The sequence below is a fragment of the Phaseolus vulgaris genome, chromosome 9, assembly GCF_051622355.1.
Source record: "Phaseolus vulgaris cultivar YP4 chromosome 9, ASM5162235v1, whole genome shotgun sequence".
Taxonomy (NCBI): Eukaryota; Viridiplantae; Streptophyta; class Magnoliopsida; order Fabales; family Fabaceae; genus Phaseolus; species Phaseolus vulgaris.
The window spans coordinates 13,121,822-13,147,031 of NC_143506.1; the positions used below are offsets into that span (position 1 = coordinate 13,121,822).

Below are 25,210 nucleotides of genomic sequence, written 5' to 3' on the forward strand. Positions count from 1 at the left end.
TAAACTTAATTTTTATTTTATTTTTTAACATGATATCAAATTTAAGTTAATTTTTTAGTTATTTGAGATAGTTGGGGAGAGAATGTTGAGAAATGATTTACTAAAAAGTCTCTTTTTGTTGAATAAATACGCCCATGTTTTTAGACATATTATTTCACTTTCCTATGAGTATAATAAAACCTCCCATAATGTCATGTCAAGATGATGGAATCCCAGGTAGTGAGTTGTGACATGTAGATGGATAGTTCAGTCATGAGATTGCCATAAATCACGATAAGCTAAGAGGTCCATATGATTTGAGTTTAGTAGTGGGTGAGATCAGTGTCCCAAAATCTAATTAAATCCATCATTCATTTTTTTTATCTTAAACCAAAAAGGGAAACACATTACTGTTCTAATTACTCTTTTTATTACTCCCAAATTACAACTTTGTGTGTCCACTTTAAACACAGGCTCACCCCTAATCCTTTTCTCCCACTTATGCTTATATATCATGATAAAAATTCTCACTGTAAACAAAAGAAGAACATTTATCAAAACAAATGATTGAATATGTAATTAAGTTTTACATCTTTATAAGTTTGAAAGGAAATAGTGTTTGGGAAAGTATTGGAAGAAAAGAAATAATTGAAAAAGGGAATGAATGGGTATAGATCTATGGTTGAGGAATGCATTGGATAAGATTATAGTTATGATTGTAAGAAAAAAAGAAAGTAACAGCATGCAGTAGTAGTAAGACAGGTTGAAGAGTGAAGGCACTTTGATTTGATTTGCACTTTCTTCATCTAATTATTCCAAACCCTACCTCATGGATCCTCTCTTCTGTAGAGTGAACAAGATATCTTTGTCGTTTCAATTTTGAAGATATACATGTACATATAAACAAATAGAAGGTGCTTTTCTGATCTTGCAGCTGATGCTCTTCCAATCTTTTTCACAAAAGTGGGCGAAATTTTGTCCAACCAAACCTCATTAACGGTAGCTAAAAAGTGCCAATTCAAGAGCTACGCAACCTCCACTTTCTAATGCATAAACGTTAATCCATTTATTCTTATCAAAATCTATTCAAATTGCTTCTCCATATTTTTTTCTTTCTTTAACTATTTTTCAAACAACTCAACAGAAACTAAATATACAAAAACATAGGATAAATTACACTCGGATGAAATACGATTTTTTAATTTTATTTTCCAATCCTTAAGGAATCAAGATAAATAAGAAGAAAACAACCAGCCCTTAAATCATTATTATTATCTAAATCCTCAAGTTAAAATAATCTATGCAGATTGAAGGTTTGGTGAAATTTAAAGAAAAAAATCAATTCTTATAATTTATTTCGACAAATTTTAAAATTATATTATTAATAATTCCTCAATTAATGTACACTTTTATATTAATTTTTTGTAGACACAAACCTTGAATATGATACTATTTACAATAGACTTAAAACTGTCATCATTTCAGATAATATATGAAGCAGTGATTTATGGGCTTTTTCACTGAACTATGACTTCTGTTATGCACACTTTCTGAGGTTAAAGAATACGAAACAATTATTCATTTGTTTATGAAATATATTTTTTATTTCATATTTAGGCTGTGCGATGTAGTACGTCACTATAATGTACTGCCACACCCCTATCCAAACTTTACGTGCTCGTGCCACAATAATAATAATATTAGTAAATAATAGACGTTAGTTAGAGGTTATGTAACACAACAATAGATATAGACAAGATATATATAATCTTTAAAATATAAAATACATTACAAAAGTAATATTTATGTGAAAAAGTAATTTGCAGACGGACACGGATTTATATATTATATAATTTTGAATTATATAAATTAAAAATAAATATTTATGTGCAAAAGTATGTTTCAGATTCTTTTGGAAGGAGGAAGATATTTTTCATAACTGGTTCAAAAGAATTTGTTCTTATTTTTATAATCATAATAAAAATTTATATAATAAATTTGAATTTTTAGAAAGTTATTGTATTTATACCTTTTAAAATTGTGTTAGAACCGTACTAGAATTTTCAAATATCCAACAAATATATTTTTGAATTAAACACTTCACCGATAAGTATCCTACGAGTGTCGACATGGATACGTGTGTCCGACACGGATATGCCATTTAGGAAGAAGTGTTTGAGCCTCATATATTAGGGATCATAAATCTAATATATTTTTAAACTATATTACTTTGACTATATATTCTTTTTTACAAACTATATAGTTGTTGAGTTATAATTTGGGACAATAACCATGCTAGGTTTTGTGGATAACCATAAAAAAAATCAATAGGCATTTCAATCCTATTTATTATTTGAAGAAACATGAAAAAGGTGTTAACAAAAGTGTCTTTGACTCATCATTTGGCCATAAAAATTACTAGCAATTAATTAATAGATAAAGTATATACAATGAATATTTTAAAATGAAGAGTGTAGTTATATTTTGATTCAAATGTTCGACGTGAACATAATCCCAAAAGGCATATTTATATGGCATAGGTGAGTGGTGGACTGAAATCTGAAATATTCTGGTGAGTACATTGATAACAGACAAAATAGCATAAAATTGAACTAAAATTTTAGAACTCGTTGAGTTCATCAATGGGATATTTATAACATTTAAAAATTATTTAAAATACAATCACAAGAAATGCCTTTTTTAGTTTTCAGATTATTCATCTGGGTAGAACTGGTAATCCATAATTAAGACTGTTTGAAATCATTCCATTATAAGATTATATTAGATAAATAAGATATAGTTTTATCAAAATAGATTGATTAAAAAACTCACCTAATTATATTTGATACAAAAAAAATTCTTTTCAAGGTGATCATATTCTATTAATCATAAACTAAAAGAATCGAAATCTTTTCAAATCTAACATATAACATACATCACAAATGTCTTTTTTTGAGAGTATCACAAATATTTCAAAGGAGTGATTGATGTCTCTAGTCTTGTAAGCTTTACTTTTTTTTTGGAAGGGACATCCTCTTAAGCTTCTCCAAATGCTTTTACTTCCTTACCCAATAAATTTGAACTTGTATTCTATATCTTTGATATAAAATGATAAAAACATTTTCTTTAGTTTTTAAATCCAAATAAGGTGCAGGTTAGAATGTATTTCGGTACAATTTTGGATATAAGGTTTTGGATGAGGTTTTCTAGAACAATTTTTTGAAATAGTTTTTTTAATATATTTTCAGATTTTTTGTTTTTTGGAATCTCTTTTTAGAATGTTTTCGGATTTTATTTTCCATATTTTTTTTTAAATGTATTATTTGTATTATGAAATGAGATTATGGTTTTCCAATTCTATTTTGAAATTTCATTTCCAGAATGTAAAAAAATCTATTCCAGAATGTATTTTTTAATTCTAAATTTCCAATTTCAAAATAAAAGACAATTATAGAATTTCAGAATTTGATAGGGTGCAGGAAGCAAACACCTTCTAAAAATGAACAAGGAATAATAAATTGGGCCTATCTCCTTAACAAAAATCAAAGGTGTTTATTGGGATATTCTCTTGGGCTTATTATTCTCAACCCCCGCCCTCAATTTTACTGTTTTCACCGACAAATTTTGTTAATGTGTGATTACAAAATGATCCTACAGTCCAACTCGTTGTAAAATACCCTTTCCCTTGTGCCTCTTCTTTTCCCATCTTCCTTCTTTATATGCATAAATATATGTTAACTTATAGAAAACAATTTTTTTTAAATAGTTAAAATATATTTAGTTACTTTTAAATATTTATAGGACTATTTACAAATGATATTTTTAAGAATGAAAGATTTTCAAGTTAGATCGCAACAGAGGTTTTCGGATTATTTAAGAGTTTTTTTTTTCAAATTCCCTTACTAAAATAATAAAATTGTTTTTCTCTCACTCAAACAATATTACAAAAATTAAGTCCTTTTGTTCAATACATAACAAAAATACTAATTTTGATAGTTTTGTCAAATGATATGAGGTGTAAAATCTATTATTACAGAAACTAATATTCTAGTGCTTAGGGTCTACACATGTAACAGAAACTACTTTTTTATTGCATAATCAAACATGTGAAAACTAATTTCCGTCAATGGTATTTTTAAAGCAAGTGATGCGAATATTAAACTAAGGTGTGTAAATAGTGTGTGGGCCGTAGATTTGTTTGCACATTATATTAAAAGGACTTTTTTATTCTTACACTCATTTTTGGTGAGTTCATATGGTTGTTTTCTTTAAAAAATAGCTTTGTCAAAATCGAATTTGCGCTGTGATCAAAAAAATATTTTAATTATATATCTTTTATAAAAAAGTGAAAAAAAAATTTGGAATGTGAATAAAGAAAAAAAAGTGTGTGAATGACCCAGTTGAAATATTAAAATTTAGTTATTAGTGGGCCTGGCCTAGGAATGCTTTAGTTTGATGATTCCGAGATAATTAGAATATTAATGGAAATTTTAATATAATAGAAAAAAAGCAATTTGTGGGCATAATAATATATTAAAATTGTTCCCTTAGCCGACCATTTAAAATTCGGATTAGATTCTTCCGTCGTTTTTTAACGGAAAACTTTGATATTTTTTTCATTCAATACAGAAAAACGTGTATTCAGATTTAATTATAATAACGGGAGCACTTAATTTTAATTATTAGATTAAAACAACACTTCTCATTCTATATTCAATCCCAAAATTCTATATTCAATCCCAATTTGGATTGAATATAGAATGAGAAGTGTTGTTTTAATCTAATAATTAAAATTAAGGGATTTTCTGTATAAAAAAAAGTTCGAAAGGGAAGATTATATTTTACTAATAGATTTATGCTAAATAGCATGATTGAAAAACAAAAAAACACCTTTTAGAATTTATAAATGATCTATTATATTTCTTTAAGCCTTTATAAATATAATTTTGTTTCACAAATCCACCAAAGTCAAAACTCTTCCTGTAGTAAAAAATTGAAACTATTAAATATTTAATGATAATTGCTTCAAAATATAATTTGAGAGACCTAGAATATATAATAAATAAATTATAAATTTTCATATTTATAATAATAATGATGATAATAATATAATTTAAATTTTTTGAATAAAAAATTAATCATGACAAATTAAAAATAATTCTGGTGTTTTTTAGAATACAACATATTATTTTAATGTAATATTAAAATTTACTGTTTAAGTATCCAACAACTTTGACATTTTCATTATTGGACCGGGATTTAATTACACAAATTTTATAAAATGAAAGGATGTTTGTGTAATGCTTAATAAAAAATACTGTATGATGAAAAACATATAATAAAGGTATTTTCAATTTCATGAGAATTTTTATAGAAGTATAATTTATTTTATGAATAAATGTTTATAAAATAAATCCATCCAGATTAAAAAAATATTTGACAATAATTTGGAAGTGAATTTACCATTTTATATATTTTAAAATGAACTTTTAAAACAAATTGTGACATTGTATAATCCAAAGCACACTAAATTATGTTATATGAAATAATAGAAACAGGTCAAAAGAGGTAAGATTAGCAAATAATAGAAACAGCTCATAAAGGTAGAATAAGAATTAAAAAGAAATATGAAGAAGTTAAAGAGGAAGGTAAATTGGAGGCAAGTTGAACATATGAACTCATGAATGGTGGACCCACCAAGGCAAAGTTAGGAAAATAACATCTGAAGCAAAAAAAAAAGTGATAATAGAGATAATTTATATGTGAATGAGGTGAAGCATATATATATATATATATATATATATATCAATTTGTTCATTAGATTTTCTTTGTTTCTGAGAATATAATGTTGTATCCAAATTTACTGTACCATTAATTTTGTCTCCCGCCGACACTCCGTGTGTCCGCTTCATTATTAAAGAACACTCCGAAAAGAAAATAACCAACTCACGTGTCATTCAACCCAAAACAAAAAGTTATAAATTTTGAAAGTTATTTGTGCCTTTGATTTCTGTTTCACTACCATTCCATCTTCGCTGACATGTCAACCAACAACTGTGAGTAACTAAAGCCCTCCTTTCCTTTATTGTTTGGAATTGTACTTTCTCATAGTTATTTCAATGTTTCTTGGTTAAGAATTTGTATCAAGATTTCATTTCTTTTAGATTCTAAGGTGTGAATTAGCTAGCCGAGCGTGATTGAATGGAATTAAGCTTCAATGGATTGGATACTTGCCAAGAAATTATTAGTTGTTTGAGAAATTGAGTTTATTGTTATTTTGATTAGGCTTTGAAGGATTGGATGAAAGAAGAGAGAGGAAATTGAGTTTCGAGAATAATTCAGAGGATGACCGGTGGACAAGAATTGGCAGTCTGAAAAAGAGAGCACTAAATGCATCAACCAAATTCAGACATTCTTTTAAGAAGAAAAGAAGCAGAAAAGGTGGTAGCAGGAGCAATTCCCTCTCCATTGAGGATGTTCGAGATGTTAAAGAGCTCCAAGCAGTGGATGCATTTCGACAGGCGCTTGTGTTGGATAACTTGCTACCTCCAAGAAATGATGACTACCATATGCTATTGAGGTCCCAAACACTCTTACTAGTTTTTGTTTGTGTTTTTTTTCAATACAGGCCTAATAGCTCAAGCATGATCTTTTTGCATATTTTTCTGTTGATAAACGTCTGACACAGGAAATTCACATATGGATATGACTTGTTTACCTTGTTGTATTGTTTAAAGATGAATTTAGCACATTTCTTGCAGATTCTTGAAAGCAAGGAAGTTTGATATTGAGAAAGCAAAGCACATGTGGGCCAACATGATCCAATGGAGGAAAGAATATGGAACAGATACAATAATGGAGGTGAGGCATTTGAAACAATGTGTATTCGATTTCATAATCTGAACATTGATTTATTTATTCGAATTTGTGGTTTATGTATACTACACTGTGGTTTCCGCTCTGTAGGATTTTGAATTCAAGGAGTTGAATGAGGTTCTGAAATACTACCCACACGGCTATCATGGCGTGGATAAGGAAGGAAGGCCTGTTTATATTGAGAGGCTAGGGAAAGTTGATCCCAATAAGCTTATGCAAGTAACTACCTTGGAAAGGTATTTGAGATACCATGTTCAGAGTTTTGAGAAAACATTTGCTGTTAAGTTTCCGGCTTGCTCTATAGCTGCTAAGAGACACATAGACTCAAGTACAACTATTTTGGATGTTCAAGGCGTGGTAAGTTGTATGTGTCCAGATGGTATGAATGTTTTCTAGACAACGTTTTAACTTGAACTTAATCAAAAGTTAAGATTAGAGTTTATAATAATATGCTGTGTTTTGGCTTCCAGGGCTTCAAAAACCTAACAAAGTCTGCACGGGAGCTGATCACCCGTCTGCAGAAGATTGATGGTGATTACTATCCTGAAGTATGTAGGTTTTATCTTCATTTTGTTTGAGTTTTCATATTGTTCATTCATTTAGTGCTTCTAAGTTCTATTCTCTACTGTGCAGACACTCTGTCAAATGTTCATCATCAATGCTGGTCCTGGTTTTAAGATGCTCTGGAACACGGTTAAAACATTTCTTGATCCCAAAACCACTTCAAAGATCCATGTACGTGATAATTTTGAGTTATTGTTTCCATATTTTTGGCTCGGAGATAATTTAGGTATAGGTTTAATTGATACTTGAATGTTCCATCAGGTTATCGGAAACAAGTTCCAGAGTAAATTACTTGAGATTATAGATGAGAGGTAACTCTACATTCAAGTCTGGTAATGGAGTGATTTCTCTGTGAACTTGTCATTTGAGAATTCTGACTAATTGTAAGCTTTGCAGCGAGCTTCCAGAATTTCTTGGTGGTATGTGTACTTGTGTAGATCAAGGTGGTTGTATGAGGTCAGACAAAGGGCCATGGAAGGACCCAAACACTTTAAAGGTGACTGCTGTAGTCAATAAGTTTTAATTAGTTCTCTCAGATTTTTAATTCTACTTTTCATCTTACTGTGTCTGTGATTCAATCAGTAAGTTTTAATTAGTTCTCTCAGATTTTTAATTCTACTTTTCATCTTACTGTGTCTGTGATTCAACTAGAACAATTTTGGGCATGCAGATGGTACTTAGTGGTGAAATGGGATGTTCTGAACAAATAGTAACTGTTTCTAACGACGTGGGGAAAGTGATTGAATGTGACAAGATATCTTATCCAATGGTAAATTTTCCATTACCATCTTGAACCCTGAAAAATTGTAAGTTGGGATTTTTCAGATATTATATTAACAAAGTCTTGTCTTTCTTTGGATTTTGGGCTAATGAGAAAACAGATTAGAGGTGGTAGTGATACATCTACAGGAGAATCAGGATCTGAAGTTGAAGACATTGCTTCTCCCAAACCATGTGGGAACTGTATTAGCCCTTTGTTAACTCCTGTCTATGAAGAAGTGAGTGATCATGATACATTGTTACTATAGTTGATCTTGAGCTAGCAAGAAAAAAAAAGTTTCAATAAATTTAAATTTAAGTGACTTCACGTTTATCCAGGCAAGATTGGTTGGTAAGGCTAGACATGGTGGACGTTTAGTTGAGTATGTTCCGACAAGGCCATTGTTGTTGAGAAACAAGCAACATCGAGAAAGCTACTTTGCTCAACAGGTTATTTAGTTCATGCACAATTATTGGTTTTGACATGCTATTATTGTTAGCTGAGAATGGATGTAGACACTTATTTGTTTTTTTCTGAACTTAACCAACAAATGACATTTTAAAAAATATCTGTCATAATTAATTTCTACGTTGGTATACAGAAAAAATCTAAAGGAATGAAAAACTTGCAATCCCAATTCAATAACTATCCCTTTCAATAAGTTGTGCTTGATATTCTTTTTCTCACATTTTTGCGTTCATTGAACTTGTACTTAACTACTTATCTATCCCAATACAAAAATTTCAAATTTCCAAATCCAATTCATAATTATCCAAATTTATATTATTTTTAAGTTTGTTTAAATGGATTTATCTCAAATTCAAATCCATTCTTTTGGATTTGAAGTTGAATCCATTTAATTGGATATGGATTAGATATAAATTATATACATTTTTGGATTATCCAAAATGGATTTTAAGTTAACCCGAGTCTAAGTTGAATCCAGGTTAAGTTAAGTCGGTTCAAGCCAAGGTCCAGTCGAGTCGACCCAAGCCTAGGTCAATTTGAATCGATTCGGCCCAAGTTGAGCCAAGATGACACGAGACAAGGTCCAGTCGAGTCGACCCGGGCTTAGGTCCAATTGAATCGACTCGGGCCGGATCGAGTCCAAGATGAGTTGAGTCAACTTGAGCCTAAATCGAGACCAGTCAATCCAGACTTATGTCGAGCCGAGTCGGCCTGTACCCAAGTTGAGCTCAGTTTGCCTTAACCCAAGTACAAACGAGTTGGCCCGTGCCCAGGTCGAGCAGAGTCAAGCAGGCTTGGGCCAGGTCAAGCTGAGTCGGCCAAGGTCCAGTCGAGTCGACTTGGTCCAAACCAAAGTCGAGTTGAGTCGATCTGGGCCCATGTTGAGCTGAGTCGGTTCGAGCCCATGTCGAACTGAGTCGATCCGAGCTTCGGTCAAGCCTAGTCGACTCGTGCCCATGTTGAATTTGCCTATTGAGTCGACATCGGGCCTAGATCGAGCCAAGTCCACTCAGGCCCTGGTCAAGTCGAGCCAACTTGGACCTAGTTGAGCTGAGTCCAAATTTTTCAAATAGATTTAATCTATTTTAAATAAATTTAAAAAAATCCAAATACATTTCGTCTACTTAAATTGGGTATGAATTTGAAAAATCAAATTAATGAAAGTCCGCACCCATCCCAAGAAAGATAAACTACTTTAATTTTTGCATGTGAAATAAATTTTAATATACGATACAGATGAATTTATATATTGAACTAAGATAAATAATGTAACTTAGTTTTGATTGGTGATTTTTTTTTTCTATCGAGTACTGAAATATGAAGAATCACTTGAGTGTTACAGCTGGCTTCATTTTGGCCCTTTATACTATTGCTCGTTCAATAGCTTTTCGTGTGACTAAGGGAATACGACACTCAGAATCTGGTTCTGCCTCAAGTATACTTAACATAACTGTTGATTCAACATCCAAGGAGGAATCTGGTCCTCCTTTACGTGCTCCCGGATTCACAACGACAAACATTTCCTCATCTACCTTAAAACGCCTCGGGGAGCTTGAAGAGAAAGTTGACATGCTTCAGTCAAAGCCTAATGTGATGCCATGTGAGAAAGAGGAGCTGCTCAATGCTGCAGTTTATCGTGTGGATGCATTGGAAGCAGAGTTGATAGCTACAAAAAGGGTTTATATCTATTTCTGAATCACTTTTTTAATTTTTTGATGTATTTGTGTGGTATCATGTTCAGTATTTTTGTGTGTATATTTATAAACTAGTGTGTTAAACTTCATAAACAGGCTTTATACGAGGCTTTGATAAAACAAGAAGAACTTGTGGCATACATAGACAGTCATGAAAGAGAGAAATTCAAGGCAAGTCGATGATGTTTGCATCCTTTTTAGGTAAAGTTGTAGTTATCGTGACATGGTGCATGAGTGTGTTCTATCTGTTTGAAATGCAGAGAAAGGTTTGCTGGTAAAGAAATACACTGTGCAATGGTCCAGTTGTTCGATGGGTGGTTTCAGTATCACACTCCTCTCTCTCCAAAAATATATACACTATACAAGGAGAATCAATTGCAGACAATAATGCATAAAATTGCAGTGAAATATTGGTTAGTATATCAGTTTCCAAGTATGGTGATGTCAATGACATGCAGCAGAACTGAACTAGAGACTTTGAACACTTTTTATTTCTTCGGGTGTTCCAAAATAATAATGTTGCACCCAAGCACACTTATATACAAATCATTTCATATTTATATTATTTTCATTATCTAACTACAATTAATTCTACTTTGATCTCTCGCGTTTACATTTTTGATTTTGCTACTTCCTTTTTGTAGGATTTTTTTTCTTAAAACAATCTAATGAAATTAACTATTTAAATTCAATGAAATGCAAAGATACAGATAATAAATTATGAATCTACTAGAATAAAATATGTAAAGCTTCTCGTAAATAATTGGTACTCGCACTTGTTGTACTTCAGCGAGACCAGAACTGAGCTAACTTATGGTGATGTTAAATAAATAGCATTAAGATTCATTAAAGAGTTTTTGATACACTATTTAGTGTGTAATTGTATACCATCAATTAATTTCGAACTATTTCACATATATATCTTTTAAATATATATGAGAATTTCATGTAAAAATTCAATAATTTTCAAAGATACGACAATCAAACAACGTACAAAACCTGAATGCCATTTTGGAAGTAAATTTTCATGACATCACGTTAGAATAAAATAAAATAAAAAAACAGAACGAACATAATATTTTGCTTGACAGAAAGATTGATAATTGTACAACACCAATTAGAGTGAGTTAATTGGAAAAATTAAATGGGAGGGGTCATTTGTGATTTATTACAAAAATAGATAAAAAAATTATTACAAATATAGATACTAAAATCACGCTAAGCAAGAAATACTTTGCTCTAAATAAAAATGAAATTGTATGATATTGAAACAATTTCAGTCATGTGATGTTGGGACAACTTTGATTAATATTTTAATTAAAATTGTGGAAGTGATAACGATTTAAGTGTACTACATAAATTGTGATACCCTTACAAAACTTTAGTTTGTTGATTAATGAAAAAGTCGTGCTATTATCAGTAGACTTCAATTTAAAATTATTTACATCGAAATTATTGGAATCATGATCGTGAAAACATCTAAGGACTTTTTAGCTTCAGGATTTATTTCTTCTTGCGTGAGAAAAATTTATCAAGGGTACATTACATTATTATTACCTCAAATGACTGAATAATTTTTTTTTACGTTTATATTATATGGAATTAAAATACAGAAATAAGGGTAGGAGGCATAAAAGAAATATTATATTTAAGCATACATGATAATATATACATACAGGATAATAAATGAACTTAAATTGTGATATTAATATACTCCAAGTGAAAGAACACGGTTAATCCCATCAAATGTGGATTATACACCCAAGCATTCAGGATTTCAGACCACCCTATAAATAGCATTCCACTCTTCGGCCAAAGAGTAGTAAGCCAAAAGCTCCAGGAAGCATTTTTTTAATCACATATTAGGTTTTTAGGTGTAAAGCGGGGTCACCATATGTGTAATCGGTGGTCGTCGATGTTGGTTATTTTTATTTTTTTTATTTTTTTGGGTAGGATTTTCTCACTTTAAGGTTGTTCTGCTCCAACCATAAAGGAGAGTTTCGCTTGTGAATATTATAGGAAGTTTACTTCTGGATTTATATGGGTTGGGATACCCCTAAAGTATCCCCTTTAATTTTATTTATTTATTGCTGATAAAAAAAACATAGTAGGTTTTTATAAAGAAATATACACTTATGATTCAAAAGAATATAAATCTATCAGATTTAAATAACTTTTTATCCTTAAAGTACGATTTTTATTCATTTTTGACAACATGTATGGACAATGGTGACTTATCTTTACATATACAGCCTGAATTAATGTCCTAGACTTTTATGTCTTCAAAGTTAACGATCTTGAGGGAAAATAAATTCAAATCCCAAAATGTATTATCAGTATCCAACAACAGCCACATGACAAAAGATCAGGATTTAATTCACAAGTAAAACAAGATCAAATAGACGTAAGCAACATAGATTTAGGATTTAGGAAATGGTTCCTATGATCTGATTAAAGACACTTATGCAATCACATGCATACTCTTATTAAAGACAGTTCCTATGATCTGATTCAAAAGTCAGATAAGAACTAGCTCAATAAAAGAACAAGATTGAACAAAATAGTTAGGAAATGTTGAAACCTTGTCTTCTTCCAACTTTTGCTTCATTTTCTCCCTAGCCCTTTTCTCTTCCTCTTTCTCTGCTTTTCTCAAGGCCAACAACCTACAATAGGAACAAAATAAGCCAACTGCACTAAAAACAAAACACAAGATGTGCAACAGTAAAAAATTAATTAGCTAAGCCTAATACACAAGATCTTCAATCCTCTTTGCTTCCAGCAACTCCTTACCAATGACATCCAAGCCCAAGGGTCACACACAACAAGATTGGAATATTATTTTATTTGGAGTTAGGATTTGAACTCAGGACCAAGTACAGAGTATCAACCTAACCACTGGGACAATGATCATTCTTCAAATATAAGGATTGTAGTATTGTCTTATTTTCTTACAAACAAGAAAAGACCTTTGTAATTTATACACTATTGGAACTCAGATTAGGGGGACGGATATTTTGATAATTTTAGAGAGTGTTTATCTGCTAGGGTTTTTCCCTGTATCTTGCGATCTTATCAAGAATCCACTAATTCTTGTGGCGATCATCCTTAGGCTTATCAAACTTTGTTTGTGGCGCCTTCCTTTATCCAGGTTTTTATTGTTACTGTTTTGAATTTATTCCGTTCCGTAACCCTAAATTCCCAATTTTATTGTCATGTCTATTTGGATTCATATCAGTTGGTATTCAGAGCAAAGGTTCGAGTCATAATATAATTGTGCATCCTGAATTTTTTTCCCCCTCATTACTGTTCACGACACTGTTCACGGTACTGCTGTTCACGGCACTGTTCATTTTTTTTTATTTTTTTTTGTTATTTTTTAAAAAAAAAAAGCAGAAACAGAAAGAAAAAAAAAGAAGAAATAGAAAAAAAGAAAAGAAGAGAAAAAAAAAGGAAGAAGAAGAGGAAAACAGAAATAGAAAAAAAAAAACAAGAGGAAAACAGAAAAAAAATAGTCCTTATTCAGTGCATACTTGGTGTTTATTAAAAGTTCTAAAAGTGTCCTGTCTACATATTTTATTTTCTCTATATATTGTTTTTGCTTGCTGTTTTTTTAATTGTCTTGCTTGTTTGTTGATAGTGAAATTGTTCTTCACTATTTTGTTCTTTACTATTATTTTTAATTGATTCTGATTGCTACTTTTGAAAGTGATTCTGCATTGATTGCTTGATTCTTGTAAGAACCTTAAGTAGAGAAAGATTGGTAAAAGGCAGTGTGATCATTAGAAAAAAAAGCCTTATTGTGTGAAACACGAGTGTTGAGTGTAAACACGTGAGAAAGTGGTGTGAGGCCCAAACTTATTGTTATTTGTAATCTGTTTACTTGAGCATGGCAGGGGAACCGTCAGATAGTGGATTGTCTCAACTACAGAAGCAAGCCTTAACACAACACTTGGAAAGGATAATGAAACAACAAAGTGATGGACTCCATGAGAGGTTGGATCAAATGGAGCAAGCACAACAAGTAAATCCAGAAATTAGAGGAGGAGATAGGAGGAGGAGAAGAGAAAATGATGGAGAACAAAGAACTCTGAGAATTGATGGAATCAAATTAAATATTCCCACATTCAATGGGAAAAGTGATCCTGATGCTTACTTGGAGTGGGAAGTTAAAGTGGAGCATGTGTTTGCTTGCAATGAGTACAATGAGGAGCAGAAGATGAAGTTGGCAGCAGCTGAATTTTCAGCTTATGCTTTAACTTGGTGGAATAAATACCAAAGGGACAGAACTAGATATGAAGAACCCATGGTAGAATCTTGGACAGAAATGAAAAGGATTATGAGGAAGAGATATATTCCAGCAAGCTACAATAGGGAGTTGCAACTCAAACTCCAGAGAATGACTCAAGGAAATAAAAGTGTGGAAGAGTATTTTAAAGAGATGGAGGTAACCATGATTAGAGCTGGAATGAATGAAGAAAATGAAGCAATCATGGCTAGGTTTTTGAATGGACTGAACTACGATATTAGGGATGTTGTGGAGCTGCAAGAGTATATTGACATTGAGGACTTGTTGCACAAGGCTAACCAAGTAGAACAACAACTTAAGAGGAAAGGAATCATGAGGAGGAGTTCTAACAATAATAATAATTCCAACTGGAAAGATAAGGTGATGAAGGATAAAGGAGTTCCCTCAAGTTCAGCCATGTTAATAGATATAATAATTCACCACCTAAAAGGAAGACAAGTGATGTAAAATGTTTCAAATGCTTAGGAAGGGGACATTATGCTGCGGAATGTCCAACAAAAAAAACTATGTACATGTTATCAAATGGACAAATAAACAGTGAACCTTCAAGTGAAGAAGAGAAGGAGGATATAGAGGTGGAGTTGGATGCATTGGAGGGTGATTTGTTGATGATTCGAAGGCTTATGGGAAGCAGAATGCAAGCTTTGGACCAAACCCAAAGGGAAAATATTTTCCATACTAGATGTTCCATTCAAGGGAAAATATGTTCACTCATAGTTGATGGAGGAAGTTGCACCAATGTAGCTAGCTCAAGACTAGTTACCAAATTGAATTTGGAGACAAAACCGCACCCAAGGCCATACAAGCTTCAATGGCTTAGTGAAGATGGAGAGATGACAGTGAGTAAGCAAGTGGAGGTGAACCTATCCATAGGACAATATAATGACAATGTCTTGTGTGATGTGGTTCCAATGGAGGCAACTCACATTTTGTTAGGGAGGTCGTGGCAGTTTGACACCAAGGCTATTCATGATGGTTTCACCAATAAAATCTCTTTCATGCAGAATAATAAGAAGATCATTCTCAAACCCTTATCTCCTAGAGAGGTGTGTGAGGATCAAATCAAATTGAGAGAAAAGAGAGTCCAAGAGAAAAGAGAGATGAGTGAAACACCTAAACAGAGCAAGAGTGAAACACTTACAAAGAGAGAAACACATGAGAGAAAAATGAGTGGATTACTGAAAGTGAATGAAGTGAATGAAGTGAAGAAGTTGCTACTTTCTAGCAAACCTCTTTATTTACCTTATTGCACAAACAACACTTTGGTTGATGACCTTTCTAACCAAATTAATTTTCTTCCTAATGTTGATTCTGTTTTGCAGGAAATCCAAACTCAAGTTGAAGAATTGATGAGCAAAGGATGGGTACAAGAGACCATGAGCCCATGTGTTGTTCTAGTAATTTTGGTGCCTAAATATGATGGTTATTGGAGGATGGGCACAGATTGCAGAGCACTCAATAACATTACCATTAAGTATAAATATCATATTCCCAGGTTCGATGATTTAATGGATGAATTGTATGGTGGTTGTATATTTTAAAAAATTGACTTAAGAAGTGGTTGCCATCAAATTAGGATTAGGAATGGGAATGAATGGAAAATTGTCTTTACAACAAAATATGGATTGTATGACTGGCGTGTGTTGCTATTTGGGCTAACAAATGCACATCTTGTACTGAACAAATTGCATCCTTGTGTTTTGTGGTAAGTGCCAAAGGAATTCATGTAGATTATGAAAAGGTGACGGTTAACAAAGGAACAAAGAAAGTAATCTTTGATGCGGACATCCTCCAAGGTCTTGCTCAAGAGGGAGGGAATGATGCGGACATCCAAGTCCAAGGGCCACGCACAACAAGATTGGAATATTATTTTATTTGGAGTTAGGATTTGAACTCAGGACCAAGTACAGAGTATCAACCTAACCACTGGGACAATGATCATTCTTCAAATATAAGGATTGTAGTATTGTCTTATTTTCTTACAAACAAGAAAAGACCTTTGTAATTTATACACTATTGGAACTCAGATTAGGGGGACGGATATTTTGATAATTTTAGAGAGTGTTTATCTGCTAGGGTTTTTCCCTGTATCTTGCGATCTTATCAAGAATCCACTAATTCTTGTGGCGATCATCCTTAGGCTTATCAAACTTTGTTTGTGGCGCCTTCCTTTATCCAGGTTTTTATTGTTACTGTTTTGAATTTATTCCGTTCCGTAACCCTAAATTCTCAATTTTATTGTCATGTCTATTTGGATTCATATAAGTTGGTATTCAGAGCAAAGGTTGTCATAATATAATTGTGCATCCTGAATTTTTTTTTTCCTCATTACTGTTCACGGTACTGTTCACGACACTGTTCATTTTTTTTATTTTGTTATTTTTTTAAAAAAAAAGCAGAAACAGAAAGAAAAAAAAAAAAATAGAAAAAAAGAAAAGAATAGAAAAAAAAGGAAGAAGAAGAGGAAAACAGAAATAGAAAAAAAAAACAAGAGAAAAACAGAAAAAAAAGTTAAAAATTTTAATTACGTACAATAATATTAAAATAATCCGTTCATTTTCCATGTTTTAAATTTATTTTAAAAAATTTAATTTATTTTCATATTCTAAAATTATTTAAATCAACACTTATTTACTTTTATAGTGTTTCCAATGTCTCAGTTATCACATAATAAGCTACCAAGATTAAGAAATTGAGTAAAATTCAAAAGTAAAAATAGTTAATATTAAAAAAATAACTATAAAAATTAAAAAATTAATGTTTTAAAACTAATATATAATATATATTTATTTTTAATATATCAGTAAAAAATATATTTAATATATGAAATAATTTTTTTCTGTTATTTTATTAAAAAAAATCAATCAAATACTTCATCAATCTTCTAACCATACAATTCTAATCATTTGTCTTTTACTACATAACCTACGTGTCAGATGTATTCATAACTTCGTAGACATACCAATGGATAACAAAAGCAAAAGAAATTAGTTATTAAACAATACAGGAACAATGAATTAAAATTGGGCAACTTCTAAACGTATCTAATTATTTTTAACATGAACACATTTTTATCTTTCCCAAAATCTAAAATAGATTATCACTTTTTCACTTTTTTTATTTATTTTTTATTTATTTTACATCTATTTATTTGATTATTTTGGATCTATCTATTGTAAATTTGGAATTTGCAGCTCCTCGACCTCTTAACTTATTGCGAATACAAAGGCAATTAAGGAGTACAACCAGAAACCTGGTTTGCCTTTGGGATTTTTTTATAATTTTTCCTTTTGTTCTTTTTATTATTTTCATCATTTAGATTATCTCCTTGGTCTTTTGCACTAACGTTTACTACTTTTAATTTAAATAAATATTTATGGTAGGCGATGAAGTTCTTATTGAAGGTCAAGCGTGCAAAATTTGTATTGGATAAAATGCGGAGATATATGATAGATTGTATTGTATACTCCAGTTTATTTGATAAATTTAGAAATCTTTTTATATTTTTTTTTATAATATTTTTTTTCATAATCTAACAATAATGAAAATATTTGTTTCATCTTCATTCCAATCTAATTATTGTAGGATATTGTACATAATTATTGTAAAAAATTGTATGTAATTATATGCAATTAATTTAATAATGATAGACTCCTATGATTAGTGCATATTTACGTAATTAGCTTGTAATTTGGAGAGAAAAAGTCTCCATACACTTGTATATATTTATGTTTCATCTTCATTTTAATACAATAATAAAAATATTCATACTTACATTAGTACGCACTAAATAATTATTAAATATTTTTTGTACAAAGATAAAACTTAAAAAAAAGGATTTTTTCAATAATTTGATGTTAAAATATTACTTTTTATTATATTCAATAATAAATATATAAATAAATTATAATTGCATAAATTTGGAAACACCATAGCAAATAAATCAAAAGTGTTATATTAAGGAATAATACTTATCAAATTATACGCAATTATATGTAATTTACAGAGTTCAAAACCTAGACGTTATTTGCTAAGATTTTAAAAAATTAAATAAGTTTTTGAAAAATATGCATCCATATTTAAATTAATTTATTAATTTTTAATTTAAATAATATTTTTAATTTATTATTAATTTAATTTTATATTTAAATAAAATTAAATATTAAAATACCATTTTAAATGTAATTTTTAAATTGATATAAATTATTTTAATATTATAATAAAATTAATAAATTAGTAAACTTATTTATATCAATTTAAAATATTTTATAAATTAATAATTAATAATTAATTTTATAAAATTTAATTACTCTAAAATTAACGTCTAAATTCAAATAATAGTGACTAAAAATTTAAGTATCTAATTATACGATGATTAGAAATTAGAAATTTAGTTTTTAATTTTATTATTTTTAGAGACCAAAAATTAGTTTCTAAAATAGATTAAAATTGACTAAAAAAATGGTTTCCAATTACATTTCAACAAGAGACTAAAAAATGGTTTCTATATTTTTTATTTATTTTTATTATTAGCTATCAAAAATATAGTTTCTAATTATATTATAATTTTTATTAATAATAGATACCATTTTAGTAACTAATAATTTTTAGTTTATAAAATGGTATCTAAATTAGTTACTGATAGCTGTCGTTTTGCTGTCAAATTAATATGATTCTAGCGTAGACTTGTCTAACACTAGAGAGATGATAGTATAATTGTGGACAAATGTCCCCAAGTCGTCTCCCAACGAATCCAATAGTAAAATCAGTTGATCAGGGTTTAAAATCTATCTACAAGCAATAAAAGTTAGCAATAACAATAAAGATAAAAAGGGGGTTTGACATAGTTGTGCAAAAAATATAAAAAAAAGAGATTAAGATAGCAAATAAAAAGCGGTTGATCCTAAGTTCTTCCACCATTGAATTCTTCATAGGTTCTCTAAAGATTAATCTTTTTTCAATCCTCCAACAGAGCTAAACCAGATTGAACATGCGCCGATCTGATTCAACTGAAACTCACCAGTAAAGCATGCGTCTACTAGTTTAATCAATAGCCATTTTGTTCCATGCGTATACTCCATGGGAATGCTTACCTCCTCTCCCTTGAATCATGCGCCCAAGAAATTAATTAGAACAATGCGAACTAACTAAGAAACCAAAGTTTAAGATAAGGAAGACTCTCAATCATGCGTTCAAGTACAACCTCTCACAAAAACCAGTTTTCCAGAAGATTAGACAATAAAAACAACTGCTATAGAGAATTAAAAATCGAAACTTTTATTGAACAAAACCTCAGAACTCAATGGGGAATTACAAAAGAATCAACCAAAAAGGTTTAGCCTTCCATGCGGAGGCAAAACAAAAGAATTACTAAGAAGAAAATAAACTAAGAAAACCCTATGAAGCTCTCCCTTTCTCCTTGATGCTTGTGTCCTTTTATAGGCTTTTATGCTCCAAGGATCTTGAGAGAATATTGTAGTTTATATTTTGTTAACCGTTTCCAAGTTTCCATCTTTCCAGAATTCTTGTATTTTGCAGAATATTTGCTTCCAATTCTGTTTCTGAGATATTGTAGATTTTATTTTCTCTTTCTTCTCCTCAGAATTTGTTTTCTGTTTTGGTTCAAAAAGCAACTTGGACTTTTGCATATTTGGCCCATTCACAAAGGTAGATGCTTCCTCCGGATAATTTACTCTAAAAACACAAAATTAACAATAATAATAGTTAAGGCCCAAATAAACCCAATTATAAGAATATTAATTAAAACAATGAATTTATTTATTATTATAGTCCAATAATCTATGAATAAGGCTAATGAGTGTGAATAAATATATGCTCATCAAATACCCCCACACTTATCCTTTTGCACTCCCGGGCAAAACACTCTAAGGTTTAAAAAGAAAAGAAAAATAATGCAAATAACAAATAGCAAATTCTAAGAATGCATAATGACAAACATGATATAATTTCAAGAAATCAAGGAATCAAGAAAAATGTGAATGGAAATTCTTATATTTTAATATACAAGCAGGTAATTGAAATCGAAGGTTGAATCAAAATTGACAAAACTTCACTGGATACTCTCATACTCTCAAGTGTTTAGGGTTTGTATTTACACTTAGCACTCATGCAGACAAACACTACCATATGCTTAGCAAGACTCTAATATTCACAACAATCGAAAAAAACATGCAATCAAAGATCAAGAGGACTTCATAAGGGATGTAATGAGGCTAAGGTAAAGGTAGGTAAAATGGGGAAATTAGGCTTAAAACCATAGAAAAACAAAGGAGCAATGGAGGATAGGTCTAAAAATAAGTGTAAGTATTATAACAATTCAACTCCTCTTTTTATTTTAAGATATAATTTTTTTTCATATAGTAGACAGTCAATCCAATATATTAAAGGATCCACTCTTATTTTCTTTATTTTGCTTTGCTTTTTTTCTTGTTGTATTCCTTTTTTTTTCCTACCTTTTTTTTTTCTTTAAAACTGAAGAGGTAAATTATGAAAATGAGATACACCCCACACTTATTCAAAAACCTATTACCAAATAATTTCAAAGCTCCTTTATCTTCTAAGGTAGGGACAAACATGGTTTTTCTGTTTTGAGGCTCGTAATGAGGGTTAAAAATAAGAAAAAGGCTATAGGATCAAGGGGTTAACAAATGGATTATCATAAAGGTAGGCTAATATGGCTAGTGGGTTAATTTACACAAAGAATGCCTCTATCATATCAGTTCATGCGCGTTAATCACAGTTGTAAAACAAAGAATCAAGCTAAGTTCTAGAGTATAAGCAAACATGAGTGAAAACACACTAAAAAGAGTATTAAATGATATATCAATTAAGGCTCAAAACTCACTAGAGACATTCTATCAAAAGATTCAACCCAAAATTTCTCATAACCAACTTATTTATCAATTTGTAAGAAAATCCAAACAACAAATATCAAGAAACCAAGATTTTCAAGAATTATAAAACATGTCAGCCATTAGACAATCCTAAAAAGCTTATTTATTTTAATAGAAGCAAAAATAAATTCAAACAAATAAATTAAAAAACAAAATAAAACAACAAAAGATAAATCCTAAACTATGATTCTCCTCCCCCACACTTAAATCATACATTGTCCTCAATGCAAAATCAACAAATAAATGTGTATAATAAAAGTGAGAGAAGAAGTACTCCCTCATTCAGCTTGAGGGAAGTGGCAACTGTAACAAATCTCTTCAACCATCTCCTCTACAATATAAGCCAAGGGCCTTGGTATAGTGTAGCACAAAGATGATGATTGCTGGAAAATCTTTCCAAGGCATACAAAATCTTGGTGTAGACAGTGAAACATGAAGAACATCTACTGTGAAGAACCTCTGTGCATTAGGGTATGACTGGCACGGGTTAGGGGGGCGAATGTAGGGGTAGAGATGGTTCCATGAATGGGTGGTGGTGTGTGATGAATAGATGGAAGAGATAGACTTATATAATGTAGACAATCTAATGGATTTTTCTGATATGGGATCGTCTAGGGGTGGCGGTGTTGCAAGGTGTCCTAAAAGGTGAGCTAATGGATTGGTGTTGATGGAGTTGGAGCATTGAAGGTTATGCTCAAGTGGTACTGAAGATGGTCTAGGTTGGATGTGATGGTGGTTAAAGGATCGACTAAACTGTCTAGCTATGGTAGATGGTCTTGGGGTTGGTGATGAAGTGAGAGGTATGTCAGGAGGTGGTGGTGGCTGCACAGGAGGGCGACTAGTGCCTAGAGAGACTTCAACAACCTGCAATTCATTAGGGTTAGAATAATCTAGAACATCAGACGATATAAACTCATCTATCTCAGCGTCTGTCCAATCAATTGAATCAGAAAAATTACAGTCCCCTAGAAAATCCAACACATTATCATCCACAATATCATTCAAAATGTCAAGATGATACACAGAGTGATCTTCAACTGGGTGTTTCACAACATCTAGGATATTGAACTGGACTAGATTGTCTCCAAACTCCATAGTCAATGTACCCGCGTGAACATCAATCTTGGTACGGGCTGTCTTCAGGAAAGGTCTGCCCAAGATGATGGTTGTTGCACTAGAATTTGAATCTTCTCCACCCATGTCTAAAATGTAGAAATCTGCAGGAAAAACAAGTTTATTTACTTGAATAAGGACGTCTTCAATAAGTCCTGCAGGTTGGACTGTGCTCCTATTAGCGAGTTGAATGACTACGCCTGTGGGTTTAAGAGGACCAAGAGACAAAGAACTAAACACAGATAAAGGCATAACATTTATAGATGCTCCCAAGTCAAGCATCGCATTTTCAAATAGGTTACTGCCTATTATGCAAGGAATGGTGAAAATGCCCGGGTCTTTGCATTTTTCAGGTATTGCCGCAACAGGCTTTGCAATGAGAGCAGAAACATTCCTTCCCATGTTTACCTTTTCATTCCCTTTAAGATGCCTTTTATGTGTGCACAAATCCTTCAAAATTTTGGCATATCTAGGAATCTGTTTAATAACATCTAGTAGAGGAATGTTTACCTCAACCTTTCTGAATGTCTCGAGAATCTCCTTGTCAGTGTTTTCCATTTTTCTGCTCGTCTGAACAACTCTTTGTGGAAAAGGAAGAGGAATAGATGGTCTGTCGAGACTAGTATTTCCTCCTTGTATATCAACTTCATGAGACGGTCTAGGAGGAACATCCATGTCCTTATTCCTTGTGTTGATCCTTCTTTGATCATCATTTTCTGGAGTAGTAGTAATGTTGGAGGTGTTAGACGATCTCAGTTGGTCTTCTACTTTGGTGGGTTTTCGCATAGGTGCTTGCAACTGAGTACCACTTCTCAGAGTGATGGCACTGACATTATGTGGATTGATGGTCGTCTGGGAGGGAAGCTTATCAGACCCTTTGGAATTCATCTCATTCATACGAGTGGCTAACTGACCAATCTGATTTTCCAAGTTATGAATGCTTACCTCTGTTCTTTGTATTCTTTCATCTGTTCTTTGTACTATTTCACTTGTTCTCTGTTGGAATTGCGTATTAACTTCAGCCATTTGCTTTATTACATCCTCTAGAGAAGATCCACCTTTTTCTTATACAAAAGTTGGTGGTGGGGATGGTTGTTGTTGTTGTGAGTTACCCCATCTAAGATTCGGATGATTCCTCCATCCACTATTAACGATGTTTGCAGCATAAGCTTGAGGACATTCAACATTGTTTCTTCCTTCAACTTCTTGAAGAGTGGGGCAAGCATCGGTGGCATGGTTAGCGGTGCAAATTCCACATACCCTTGCAACCATCTGAGGCATAGTTAGCTGCTTCATCATGGATGTGAGATCATCTAGTTGTGCCTTCATCTGAGCATGATCAGCCGCATAATTAGTTGTCATCTCATGAACTCCACGAACAGGTGCTGCAGAGTTGCTACGTGTGTGGAATTGTTGATTGTTAGAAGCCATGATCTTAATCAGTTGTCTTGCAGCGGCTGGCGTCTTGTCAACTAGTGCTCCTCCACTGGCAGCATCTATCATTTGTCTATCAATAGCCATCAGACCCTCGTAAAAATATTGTATTAGAAGTTGTTCGTTAATCTGATGGTATGGACAACTTGTACATAGCCTCTTGAATCTCTCCCAGTATTCATAGAGACTTTCTCTATCTTGTTGCCTGATCCCGCATATGTCCTTCCTTATTGATGTGACTCTAGATGCTGGAAAGAATTTTTCAAGGAACACTCTTTTCAACCCTTCCCAATTAGTCACTGATCCTGTCGGCAAATAATATAGCAAATCTTTAGCTGCATCTTGGAGTGAAAAAGGGAATGCTTTAAGCTTAATGTGCTCATCTGTGACCCCAGCTGGCCTCATGGTGGTGCACACTGTATGAAACTCCTTAAGATGTTTATAAGGGTCTTCACCTGCAAGGCCATGAAATTTAGGCAACAAGTGTATCAAACCAGATTTAAGCTCACATTGCATATCTGGGTATTGGATACACATAGTTTGGAAGGAAACATCTGGAGCAGCAAGTTCTCTGAGGGTCCGTTCGTCCATAATTCCAAAATTAGGACTTTCGGCAGTAGTTGGTGATGAACTAGAAGACGAGGTTGTACTAAACATGTATTTCAATTGAATATCCTATTAGACTCCTCAGAGCAAAATCTTTTTTTTTTTTAGAGAAACAACCCAAGTCAACTCCCAGGAAAGAGAGGTGAGTCACAAATGGACAAACTTAAATACCAAGTCTTTCCTAGCCAGAGTCTTCCCTGAATTGCTTTCAATTTAAAAAAAAACAAAGAGTAGCAACTCAAGTGTCTACCCTAAATGCAAAATCCTTAAGAAAAACTAATGCAATTGCTACACATAAAAAAATGAGAAGAAAAAAAAATGTAAAAATGAATAAATATGGAAAATAAAAAGATCAATAATGAAAATGAAACAGAAACAAAAATAAATAAAGAATGACAAAAAATAAAATAAAGATAAAAGATATAAGAGATAAATAAAATAAACTAAAATAAAAATAAAAGATATAGGAGATAAAATAAAATAAAAACAAAAAATA

General features: G+C 31.7%; 1 protein-coding gene and 2 pseudogenes across 1 annotated transcript; 2 read left to right on the plus strand and 1 right to left on the minus strand.

Moving 5' to 3' along the window:
• The first annotated feature begins 5,791 nt into the window (after nucleotides 1–5,791).
• Nucleotides 5,792–10,935, plus strand: LOC137821009 (phosphatidylinositol/phosphatidylcholine transfer protein SFH8). The gene is given in 15 exon segments (XM_068625396.2): nucleotides 5,792–6,035; nucleotides 6,265–6,559; nucleotides 6,741–6,840; nucleotides 6,946–7,212; nucleotides 7,326–7,403; nucleotides 7,489–7,590; nucleotides 7,681–7,730; nucleotides 7,816–7,915; nucleotides 8,090–8,188; nucleotides 8,301–8,417; nucleotides 8,518–8,569; nucleotides 8,572–8,628; nucleotides 9,990–10,324; nucleotides 10,438–10,512; nucleotides 10,602–10,935. Coding segments are annotated over 15 exon segments (1,761 nt in total). The 5' UTR covers nucleotides 5,792–6,019; the 3' UTR covers nucleotides 10,620–10,935.
• Nucleotides 10,936–14,227: 3,292 nt separating this feature from the next.
• On the plus strand, nucleotides 14,228–16,188 carry LOC137822212 (uncharacterized; annotated as a pseudogene).
• A 5,691-nt stretch (nucleotides 16,189–21,879) lies between these two features.
• LOC150025173 (uncharacterized) lies at nucleotides 21,880–24,687 on the minus strand (annotated as a pseudogene).
• Nucleotides 24,688–25,210: the final 523 nt, after the last annotated feature.